The sequence below is a fragment of the Ahaetulla prasina genome, chromosome 1 (genome assembly GCF_028640845.1).
Source record: "Ahaetulla prasina isolate Xishuangbanna chromosome 1, ASM2864084v1, whole genome shotgun sequence".
Classification (NCBI taxonomy): domain Eukaryota; kingdom Metazoa; phylum Chordata; class Lepidosauria; order Squamata; family Colubridae; genus Ahaetulla; species Ahaetulla prasina.
This window is the reverse complement of record NC_080539.1, coordinates 303,067,810-303,080,375: the sequence shown is the minus strand read 5'-3', so window position 1 is coordinate 303,080,375 and position 12,566 is coordinate 303,067,810. Positions and strand designations below refer to the sequence as shown.

The following is a 12,566-nucleotide window of genomic DNA, read 5'->3' as shown; positions in this document are numbered from 1 at the left end:
TTCCCACCCCATTCCAGGGGAAGGATACTGTAAAAGGAGTATCAGGAGGCAGAGAATAGATGGGGGTGGGGCCAGTCAGAATTTTTACTACCGGTTCTCCAAACTACCCAAAATTTCCACTACCGGTTCTCCAGAACTGGTCAGAACCTGCTGAAACCCACTTCTGCTCATGTCCCATCCAAAATTGTATGCCAGAGTCCATATTGAGTTAGGTGGCCTTATAGTGATATTCCTTTCTCTTTTTCTATTCCTTAAATTCCTATGAACTAATTTAATGTTTTTATTACTTAGATTAACATTAACCAGAAAGTCGACAGTAGGCATTTTATCTGGCAGTGAGAAAAATTTGAGTTTGTATTAGAGGCACAAACAGAAAAAAAGCTGTCCTTTTTTATTTTTTTATTGTATTTTTAAAAGAAGAAAGTAGGTAATGTTTAAATTTACATTACAATATAACATTTGGTACATATATTAAGGATTCCTTTTAGCATGGATTTTGCTTTATGAATTATTTTATGAATAACCTTACTATTTTACAAATATAATTATTTGAAGTATTGTTATGTTTGTTGTTTACAGTATAAAAATGTTATTAGACTATGTGTGGTAGATATGAGGTTATGACGATACCTTCTGAATAATGTATTTGTTATTTTTGTTCAATTATAATGTATAATATAGATTTTTAATCCCTCTTAAAATCTAATTTAGTCTGAAATTTGTTGGGCAATACAAATAAAGACTACTTGCAATAAGAAATTGATTTTTTTCATTCCTGTTTTCCTGCAGTGCAGTTCCTTCCCATTTTGGGATAGGCCAAGAGCAAAGCATTTAATTTTTGATATACATTAAAGCTAACTGGAACCTCTCAGAATTAACAAATTAACCTGCACTAACACATTCTCATTCTGAAAGGATTCACAATAAATATTAACTTCCTTTCCAGCATACCTTGCTATTATACTTTGTGTAGTGCTTCACCCTCAAGTTGTTATAATGCTGCACCAAAAGGTAAATCACGGGCAAAGCCAGTTACAGATTACACTTATTTTGAGATCTGCTATACTAAAAGAGGAAACAGAAGCAACTAATGTGGTAAGAGGAGATTAAATCCCTTTGTTCTTAGATCCAGATGCACTGAAACTATATGTTTAGAACTGCTGCTGCAAAAGAATGAAAATACTGTTGACTGTTTTTAATTTGGATAAGTGGAAAAGGTCAGTTTACTGATGATCCAGACAGTTCTGCTTTTGATCATTCAGCATTCATATTTGGGAAGTTGTGTGCATGCATTGTTTTTTCTAACCAAATTCAAGCCCACAAGTTTCAGTAAGCAGATGTGGGCTAGTCGTTTTTCCTTAAACTAAGATTCTTCATATTCTTTGTCTGGTGTTTTACAAATAAGGTTTGACAGTTTAGTCTCAAAGAGCTTGAAACTTAGAGAAGGTGCCAATTAAATCCCAAAAAGACGTGATTAGTTTCCTGGCTTCGAGCAATCTCTTCTATGATGCAATGTTGTCGCCACAACAAGTGGAGCTTCCGGTATCTTTCATGAGACAGGTGCAGAGGATTGCCTCTTCTTCAAAGAGAAATAAAAATACAATTATTGGGGTTTAAAAAATAATATTTAGCAGCATTTTATTTGATCTGCTCAGATACATCTCCCAGCATAAAAGGATTATACATTTGGAAGGGGCCAATGAGGCCAATTAATTCAACCAGTTAAAAATCTCCAACAGATGCTGTTTATCAGTCCCCTTTGGCTCAGGGGAACCCACCAACTTGCTAGGTAATTGGTTCCACTGCTGAAGGGTTCTTACTACTGGGTAGTTTTAGTTAATTCACAGAAAAATATTTAGGAGCAACAGCATCAGTCACAAATCTAACCTCAAATTTTCACTAGCAAACAAGTCTCTACTGCTCAGGAAATTAAGTGACATGTTACCGGCACTTTTATGACACAGTAGGAATTAATCTAAATAAAAGTATGAGGAAAAGCTAGTATCTACTGAAGATACAGCTTCTTAGAAAATAAAAAGAAAACTTCCCCCCAAAAAAGAATCAATCAAAGGGAAAAGAAGGAAAGAGTGGAAAGAGATTAGAAGAAATCTTGGGGAGAATTACTTGAGTAATATATCTAAAAGTGAGAAAGTGGAGCTTCCGGGAGAAAAGTGGAGCTTTCCAGGAGAAAAGATATAATAAATTTAAAAAGAAAGAAAAGAAGTTAAGAGAATGGGATAAAAGGAGAAAATTATTAAGAAGTGGAATTTTGGAGAGATCAAGAGAAAATAGTTAAAGAGGGGAAGAATAGTGGAAAGAAGGAAAGAGTGGAAAGAGATTAGAAGAAATCTTGGGGAGAATTACTTGAGTAATATATCTAAAAGTGAGAAAGTGGAGCTTCCGGGAGAAAAGTGGAGCTTTCCAGGAGAAAAGATATAATAAATTTAAAAAGAAAGAAAAGAAGTTAAGAGAATGGGATAAAAGGAGAAAATTATTAAGAAGTGGAATTTTGGAGAGATCAAGAGAAAATAGTTAAAGAGGGGAAGAATGGTGTAAAGAAGGAAGGGAAATAAGGTATATATTAGTAGATTGAAGGGAGTTGTATTAATATCATTGATTGTGGATGGTCAATTAAGTTAAAGTGTTTTAATGTAAGAATGGAATATGATGATGTATATTGCTTATAGTAAAACAGAATAGCAGATGAAATATGAAATGGTAATTTGGATTAATTATGAAGACAAGTTAAATTAAGAGACAAAATTAAAATATTAAAAAGTGGGATAGGGATTTTGAAAAATATATTCTGTAAATGAAGAAATAAGATAATTAACTGATGTTATTGTAAGAAATTAGGAATTAAAGGTGGATAGTGATATTGTTTATGTATTAGGTAGTAAGAAGAGATTAAGATAAAATGTGGATGGTCAATTAAGTTAAAGGGTTTCAATGTAAGAATTGAATATGATGATGTATATTGCTTATAGTTAAAAAGTGGAATGGGGATTTTGAGAAATATATTCTGTAAATGGAGAAATAAGATAATTAATTGATGGTATTGTAAGAAATTAGGAATTAAAGGGCAGATAATGATACTGTTTATGTATTATGTATTAAGAAGAGATTAAGATAAAATGAAGTATGGAAAAAGAATATTATGGCCGAAATTGGAAATATGTAAAATGTATGGGGGGGGGGGGAAGAGAAAAATATGATAGAAGTTGAAATAATAAGAAATGGTGAAAAATAATGAATTTGTGATAAAAAATTATATAAAAGGGATGAATATGGAAAAAGTGGGAAAATTGGAATAGATTATAAAAATAAACATATATAAGATTTATAAGATGTGACCCGGTCAACACTCTGTTCATAAAATATGTATGATGAAAGAAAAAAAAATTAATAAAACTTGTTTACAAAAAAATAAATAAATAAATAAAAAGAAAACAGTAACTTACATTAGATTTGGATCGGTTTCTCCATATTCATCTAGATAAGGCGCAGGACAGAAAGAACCTCTATTTTTCCCACCAATCAGCAGAACCCTGCAGTCTCTGATTCTTAAGGAGAAAATAGGAATTTTTTTTTAAAAAAAAATCTGAAATCTACTAGCAGAAATTTGCTGGCAAACTTAGTACAAAATGTTAAGAATGTGCAAACAAAGATCGTATCTAAAGAAAGTCTGTGGAGAAAGTTTCTAAGTTATTTTTCTCTGCTAGCTAGCATACCTACCTGTCCCACTATTCCTAAGGATCACAGTTTTGTTAAGTGGGGAGAGTTATGACATGGGCAATTCCCCCCCCCCCCGCCTGATAAACACTGATATCTTCTCTGAATACTGTAAGGCAGTGTTTCTCAACCTTAGCAACTTTTAAAATATCTGGACTTCAATTCCCAGAATTCCCCAGCCAGCTTGAGAATATCTTAAAGTTGGTAAGGTTGAGAAACATTGCTCTAAGATTCCTTTTTACTGAAGACATTATCCAATTTCAGGAATCATTCCAGTCTTTGTTTTTTTTTGTTTTTTTGAATTTATATCCCGCCCTTCTCCGAAGACTCAGGGCGGCTTACACTATGTTAAGCAATAGTCTTGATCCATTTGTATATTATATACAAAGTCAACTTTTATTGCCCCCAACAATCTGGGTCCTCATTTTACCTATTTTATAAAGGATGGAAGGCTGAGTCAACCTTGGGCCTGGTGGGACTTGAACTTGCAGTAATTGCAAGCTGTGTCAATAACAGACAGACTTAGTCTGCTGAGCCACCAGGGTCTTTTTGAGCCACCAGAGGCCCTTGTCAACTGTACTATAATCCATCCAAACTGGTCACTTATCCTTCCATGAATAAAATAATGCAAAACAATTATTTTTACTCACTTCTTTCCTTGAGCTGGCATCTAAATTATGAATGCTATTCTCCAATATACCTGGCATGCACAAAATTGGGAATCCATCACCATGCCCCAATTAGTTTAGATTAGCTTTATTTTCCAGTTGTCACTTACTTTAGAAAAATGCAAACTCCAGCACCACAGGAAACTGCATGTGAATTGCAAGCCCCCAACTCTTCTCCATTTACTAGCACCTGGCAGCAGCTATTTTGAGAACACAACATAGCCCCACAAAACAAACATAGGACAGGATGTTTGGTTTCATCATCAGACGATCGCGGGCACCTGGAAAGGTAAAGTTAATTAGACAATGAGATTTGGAACCAAGGTGGCTATTTTGAAAGGTGCTCTTATATAGTGCTAAATTATCAACAAACACCATTTCATGGCTAATATTCGTACAATTAGAAAGTAGGTAATAATTAGAAAGTATTTTTTTTTGGCATTGTTATATTTCACTGTAAATAGAAATCAGCTACAATGGAGACGGAAACTAACTAGTTGCAAACAGTTTTGTATTAATACAGGCTTATACCTTGGGACAGTTTCAGAAATATGAAATCACTGTGTGCTTTAATATTCAAATGTTAGAGTGTTCACAAAGAAATGTGGAACTCGTAAATTAGAACCTGAAAATTCAATCTGAAACTGGATTGAAAATTTATCTATATCAAATGTTGATTTGTTTCCTATTATTGTTCTGACCCAGCCTTAGCAGAAGCAAGAAACATACTCCTTGTCACGAAAACCCTCTTTATTTACCTCTTGTGAATTAATTGCATTCACCCACTGAAAAGTCCAGGCAAGGAGTTAACAGCAGTAACAGACCTTATCAGTTCCTTGCTATAATTGCAAGGCTGTGAGCTCCCAGCCAAAAGGCTGCAAATTAAGTTCTGACAAGCAGTCTTTGATGCAGGAAACACAATGAGCAAAATCTCCAGAAATACGAACTGTTGTCTCCTACGACAACCAATCCCCTTTCCTTCTATTTATTCCCCAGCCAGGAAGGGGCCATTCAGCTCCACGTGTGCTTTGCTTCACAAGTCGACTCCTTGTCCTCCATTGTTCACTTTCCTAACTGCTTTGCGCATATGTGCATCTGGAACAGGCCCCAGCTGTTCTTCCTCCTCACTCATCTCAGCCTCTGAAGGCAGCTGTCTCTCCGGTGGCTGGGAAATGTTGAATGGCCCTGGCTCTATCTATGCATCTGATGCAGAGCATCCATAAAAGCCTTCCCCAGACTCCAGAACTGGCCCAAGTTCCTCCCCAACCTCCTCATCGTCCTAGTCTGCCTCCAGCTCTGCTGGCAGCTGGCAGGCCACAACAATTTCATTGTTGGCATACAGTGAAGTGAGACCTCTGTTCAGCAATAACTGCCAGGCATTTTTACTTAAAGACAATAGATTTATTTTTATCTACTCAGATGCAAAGGTGGCAAAACCATTTCCAATCAACATCTACACCTCTAAAATTCAAAATACTTGGAAGCGTTTTTAGAAAAGGTTTCAATGGGCATTACTCTTTACTCAGCAAATGTGAAAATGTGAAAAAAGTGCCTTGCATGCAGGCCAAGTTATCAACGTTGAAAGACACAAGAAAGTCCCTCACCACACTGATAAAAATGCTTCCACATAACATTCCAGTTAGCCTGGGACAGGACACCTGGGCACTGTTAAGGACTTTAGGTCTAGCAGAAAAGTAGAGAAAAGCTTCAGGAGGAAGCATAATTCCATCACCACTTTTTGAAAGTTTTCCTATTGGAAAGCTTTCCACCAAGATAATTTGAGTATGGGTTAGTTGCCAGTATGAAACAAAGCTCCTTATCCTTAAATTGATAGCAAGCAGAAAAATAATGAAGTTGCCTGCTTAAAGATTGATTCTTTAAATATCCTTAATTCAGCTGAATGAAATATAAAGTGTTTCTAATCAGCAGATTTCTCACCTAAATTGAGATCCTTGGTTCAAAAGAGAGCTGTAGTCTTCTGGAAGCTCTATCAATTTATTTCTTTCTCTTGGATATCTAGTTGTTCAAACAAAAAGAATTACTGTAAGCCAGGATTCAAAGAGGTATCAAAGCGTCACCTGCTAGAGCAGTGTTTTTCAACCTTTACAACTTGAAGATGTGTGGACTTCAACTCCCAGAATTCCCCAGTCAGTATGAAATCCATAGATCTTCAAAGTGCCAAGACTGAGAAACATTGTGTAAAAGTAAAGCCAAAAAAATGAAACTTACCTTATTGCAATACTTTTTCCTTCTAAGAAGCAAAGCACAGCCGGATCAGCGCACCATCTGTTTGAAAAACTTTCTATCAGTCTTGTCAATAGCAAAAACAAGGTGAAAGACACATAATCCTAAATGGAAGAAATGTTTAGACCCCCGAGTATAATTTCCTATTCAGGCAGGAATCTATTAAGGTAAAGGTAAACGTTCCCCTCGCACATATATGTTAATCGTTCCAGACTCTAGGGGGTGGTGCTCATCTCCGTTTCAAAGCCGAAGAGCCAGCGCTGTCCGAAGACGTCTCCGTGGTCATGTGGCCGGCATGACTAAATGCCAAAGGCGCGCGGAACACTGTTACCTTCCCTCCAAAGGTGGTCCCTATTTTCCTACTTGCATTTTTTACGTTCTTCTGAATTGCTAGGTTGGCAGAAGCTGGGACAAGTAATGGGAGCTCACCCCATTACGCGGCACCAGGGATTCGAACCGCTGAACTGCTGACCTTTCAATCAACAAGCTCAGCGTCTTAGCCACTGAGCCACTACATCCCCTGGGAATCTATTAAACCATCCCAAAAGATGCCTGCTCAGGTGTTCCTTGAACAAATCCTGCAAAGGGGAACAGCATGAATCTTGTTCAATGTTGAATTGCTCTATCCCATTAAAAAGCTTTTCCTAACATTCAGCTGGAATCTGTCTTATTTTACATAACAAAATTATTCTGTGGACGGCACTTTGGGGCAGCAAGGAAAAAGTTTTAGTCTTATTCAGTGTGGCACCCATTAGAGTAGTTGAAATTGCTATCATGTCTCTCCTCAGTAAGTTTTCTCAAGGTAAACCTATCCACTTATCTCAAGCTCTTCTCTTAAGCATCTTTTCTCTGATCAACCTCACGGCTTTTTTTCTGTATTTGCCACAATTTTTCAGAATCTTTTAAAAAATATCTTGCTCAGAATCGAACCACTCAATATAGAATGAAATTACTTCTTTCTACTGACATAGCCAGCAGTGCATTTGCCTTTTTAACATGTCACACTGCTGAATCTCTAGACATCTACATGTGAATCTTACCCTGACAAACACATTTCAGACACTTATATTTGAAGAGTTAAATGCACGACTCACAAGATGCTGAGGAACCCTGGGAGCAGAGAACAGTGCCCAAGCACACGGCAGAGCAGGCTTTTCCATTATTAGTTCTTGAAATCAGCTTTCGCACACACCATCCCTCTAATCTTTTTGTTCTTACGTCTGCAAATCTCACCTTGGAATCAATTCAAGCTGTTTTCATTCCTGCCTCCAAGAGAAACTCCTATGCTAACAGCAAGACTGAGGATTGGCTCTTCCTATTCATCATTTTGCACTTTTATAGATACTAACTTTTGATTTTTCTAAACAAATGCACCAGTCAGAACAGCTGGCTGAATAAACTATTTTTCCCAAGAGGATCCCAACAGCAACTTGAAAGTGCTTTCCTAAAGTCTAAGATAAAGGAGAGCTTAGCTTCTTCAAATCCAAATCACAGATAAGCAATTATTATGCATAAAATTATTTAGAATTGCTTTACATTTAATTATTATTAAATATGATTAAATAAATACTAAACTTGTTAATCTATTTATATTGGCAGACTGCTCCCTAACACATATACAAAATGAGAATGAGTAGCGTGTAGTTCACTGGACTGTGGGAACCCATATGTTATCTTAGCATGTTGTGTATCTGTTAATAATGCAGTTTATTTGTTTGGTTATAGCATATTAGCTGTTGTTTTGTATCAATAAAGAATACCTTTGAAGTAAGGGCTCTACAATATTCCAATATTCTTGGAAAAGCATGAAGAGATTGGTAGGTAGAGACAGATAATCACAAAGTGCCTTGAACTGATCTTCCTCTGAAACTGTTAAAAGAATAATTTTAGATATTAGATATAATAATTAGATATTAATCACACCACCTAGGATAAAAGCTTTCTCTATTCAGAAACTGCAGTCTATGCAGTCCATCAATTGAATAAGTATAAAAAATACTGTAAACAAACAGAATGAGACAATAGTCTGCACATAAGGAATTCACGAAGATTCTTGTTCTTGTACAGATGAGCAGAGCTGCTGGTTTATTTTCTTGGTGACTGTAACTTCAAGCTGTAACAGCCTTCTTACACTGGGGAAAAACAAGAGGCTTCTTATATAACAACCAATTGCCACGCTGATCATTTCTGTAAAGGCTGTGAAATTCTACCTCTAAGAGAGCAAATGGATACTGAAGAGTTAACAAGAAATTAGGACTACCGTATATACTCGAGTATAAGCCGAGTTTTTCAGCACGTTTTTTGTGCTGAAAAACGTCCCCTCGGCTTATACTCGAGTATATACGGCTTATACTCGAGTTTTTTTTTTTCTTTTTTTCACATTATACCGGATGGCGCAAACTTGGCGGGCTTTTGCATTAGCGCGGGGAAGCCCTGCCGGTGCAGTGAGAGGGCGGGGCGGGGGAGCCGCCAGCCTTCTCGGCTGAGGGAGGGAGGGTTTCCCCGACCGGTAGCTGCCTCATTTCCCACCCTCGGCTTATACTCGAGTCCCCAGTTTACCCCAGTTTTTTGGGGTAAAATTGGGGACCTCGGCTTATACTCGGATCGGCTTATATTCGAGTATATACGGTATTTGTTCTCCAGTCAGAAAGAGCTCAATGCACAGAGCATGAGTTTCTATAATTTAATGTGACTTCTTTTTTGGGGGGAAAAAAACCCCATAATAATCAGTATTACACTGCCCCCTTTTTATATTCATGATAATTGCAATTACCAGAAAACAGGGAAGAGCAATATTTTAAGAAGAGGGGTTTTCAATGGAGAGTACTGCTTGAAACTGAAAATGTAATGGATGTGAACTGATATTTAAATTGTACCCATATTTAATAGTGCATTTTGTTTCCTGACCAACTTGAACTTGGCTCTACCTCAAAGTTAACGAGGTAGCCTATCCAGGTACTTACCAGATGAAAGTTCTTCAGGTGGAGGTACTGCCAGCAGATAATGGAAGAATAAAGCAGCGCACCGGAGGTAGGGGGTGATGCCTTTCTTTATGCAATCCCACAAATACCAACCTGGAACTTGCAAGCTGTAACAACTATAGCAATTCAAATGCATGGATTTAGTATTTTCAAAATTTTGAAATTGGATTAAAATCCTAACTGATTAAAAATAAATGACCAGGGCATAGTGGAAAAATATGTATTAAAAAAACCCCTCACACTAAAGCAGCGATGCCGTTTCTTGAAAAGTATTCCTTCATCTTCTATGCTCCAAAATAAAAATCTTTTTTTCCATCAAGAAATATATATTTGAGAATATTTATGGAAAAGTGGCAGAAATAATTAATCTCACTCTAGAAGTACCCAGTTATATTCAAATAATGTACAACTAGTTAGTGTTATTAAAAGGGCTGCTAAGCAGATTGCTATAAAGGCATTTTTATGCTCTCCTTTCCTTTTTCTGTTTATCACCTTTTCTCCCCTTCATGCTTTTAACTGCTGCCCAAAAAGGTGTGGTTCTGTCAAAAGTAATGTTATTTATTTTATTAAATTATTTAGATAAACCTTCTCAGAGAGAGGTAACTGTGCTTATAAAACAATAAACAAATCTAGTAATTTGGCCACATTGCATTAAATCAGATTTGCTTCCAGTCATGGTGCTCTGATTAATCTAAAAGATGATTTAGGCAATCAAAGTTTGTTTGGCCCATTTTCCCTCAGTTTGAAACAGCTAGTACCTTGCCTTCCTAATGAAGTGGTTGACCACTTAGGCAGGATACAAAGCCAAGCCAAAAATAAACTATATCATTGCATACAATTGTATTTACGGTATTTATTCATAAAGGTTTTCCCTGTCCTTGACTTGGTCAGGGAGCAGTACACATCCCCATTCTCAGCCAAGTATTATCTGAGACACATGTCTGTCATCATGTGGCCAGCATGAAAATATGGAACTGTTATCTTCCCACTAAAGTGGTACCTATTAATCTACTTGCATTTGCATGCTTTCAAACTGCTAGATTGGCAGAATGGGAGCTTATCCCATTGCATGGCGCTCAGATTTTGAATCCAGATTGTTGGCCTTCCAGCTGACAAGCTCAGGGCCTTAACAGCTGAGTCACTGTGACCCTGTTTATTTACATCCTTTTTATTTTTATAAATAAATCAAAGCAGCAAATATACTAATAGTCCTTCTTCCTCTTATTTTCCCTACAGTAACAACCCCATGACGTGAGTTGCGCTGAGAGTGACTGACCGGCCTAAAGTCATCTAACAACAACAACAACAACAACAACAACAACAACAACAACAACAACAGAGTTGGAAGGAACCTTGGAGGTCTTCTAGTCCAACCCCCTGCCCAGGCAGGAAACCCTACAGCCCTTCAGACAGATGGTTATCCAACATTTTCTTAAAAATTTCCAGTATTGGAGCATTCACAACTTCTGCAGGCAAGTTGTTCCACTTATTAATTGTTCTAACTGTCAGGAAATTTCTCCTTAGTTCTAAGTTGCTTCTCTCCTTGATTAGTTTTCACCCATTGCTTCTTGTTCTACCCTCAGATGCTTTAGAAAATAGTTTGACTCCCTCTTCTTTGTGGCAACCCCTGAGATATTGGAAAACTGCTATCATGTCTCTCCTAGTCCTTCTTTTCATTAAACTAGACATACCCAGTTCCTGCAACCGTTCTTCATATGTTTTAGTCTCCAGTCCCCTAATCATCTTTGTTGCTCTTTTCTGCACTCTTTCTAGAGTCTCAGCATCTTTTTTACATCGTGGAACCAAAACTGAATGCAATATTCCACTTGTGGCCTTACCAAGGCATTATAAAATGGTATTAACACTTCATGTGTTCTTGATTCTATCCCTCTGTTTATGCAGCCCAGAACTGTGTTGGCTTTTCTGGCAGCTGCTGCACACTGCTGGCTCATATCTAAATAGTTGTCCACTAGGACTCCAAGATCCCTCTCACAGTTACTACTATTGAGCAAGGTACCACATATACGGTACCTGTGCATTTTGGGTTTTTTGCCTAAATGTAGAACCTTACTTTTTTCACTGTTGAATTTTATTTTGTTAGATAGCGCCCAATGTTCAAGTCTGTCAAGATCCTTCTGTATTTTGAGCCTATCTTCTGGAGTGTCCTGCCAGCTTGGTGTCATCTGCAAATTTGATGAGTTCCCCATCTATCACCTTGTCCAAGTCATTGATGAAGATGTTGAAGAGTACTGGGCCTAAAACAGAACCTTGGGGTACTCCCCTGCATACTTCCCTCCATGTGGATGCAGTTCCACTGAGGACTACACGTTGAGTGCGGTTGGTCAGCCAGTTAGAAATCCATCTGGTGGTGGTGATGTCTAACCCACATTTTCTATTTTATCTAGCTGGCTTTCATGCCTAAGGCAGGACTAGACTTCATCGTTCCTGGTTTCTAGCCTGATATTTTAACTGTTAGAGCAAATTGGCTCCTATGCAAACTAACAATTACAATCAGAAAACCAAAAGCAAACTATATTTTCAAGCCACATAAAATTTTCTAGCCAATTTTTTTTATTCTAAATTTGTTTCTGCCCTAATTCCAATTCCCCATGAGATTTATTCCTTGATACGTTTGTACAACGTATTAGTAAATGTCACAAGCAAATTACTGATTGTGAACCTCTGAATTGAAGAAACCTTTTCCCACTTCTTTTAAAGAATGTGAAACACAAATGCAATACAACATTTGTCTTACCGATTTGTGTATCTGCAAATTTCTTTGCAAAAAGCTTCAGCAGCACGCGCTTCTTCACTATCATTCAGTATCTGAGCAGAGGAACAATCTGAAAAGATCGTTATTGGCAATTAATAACTACTCTCAAATCTGATTGATTTCTGAACATTTGTATCTGGTGCATCATCATCATAGTACCAATATGAC

General features: G+C 37.1%; 1 protein-coding gene across 2 annotated transcripts in view; it reads right to left on the bottom strand.

Annotated features, from left to right (window-relative positions):
* Window positions 1–454: 454 nt before the first annotated feature.
* The window catches only part of UBR1 (ubiquitin protein ligase E3 component n-recognin 1), an 81,417-nt gene continuing 69,305 nt past the window's right edge, over window positions 455–12,566 (bottom strand). Inside the window, exons 40-47 of one of the 2 annotated variants that reach the window (XM_058161982.1) lie at window positions 12,381–12,468; window positions 9,608–9,741; window positions 8,405–8,513; window positions 6,630–6,686; window positions 6,339–6,416; window positions 4,511–4,681; window positions 3,462–3,563; window positions 455–1,579 (exon numbers count right to left, since the gene is read on the bottom strand). In XM_058161982.1, the coding sequence (XP_058017965.1) occupies window positions 1,438–1,579; window positions 3,462–3,563; window positions 4,511–4,681; window positions 6,339–6,416; window positions 6,630–6,686; window positions 8,405–8,513; window positions 9,608–9,741; window positions 12,381–12,468 (881 nt within the window). In that variant the 3' untranslated portion in view covers window positions 455–1,437. The remainder of the gene's footprint in view (window positions 1,580–3,461; window positions 3,564–4,510; window positions 4,682–6,338; window positions 6,417–6,629; window positions 6,687–8,404; window positions 8,514–9,607; window positions 9,742–12,380; window positions 12,469–12,566) is intronic. The other variant, XM_058161981.1, reaches the window with a different exon arrangement.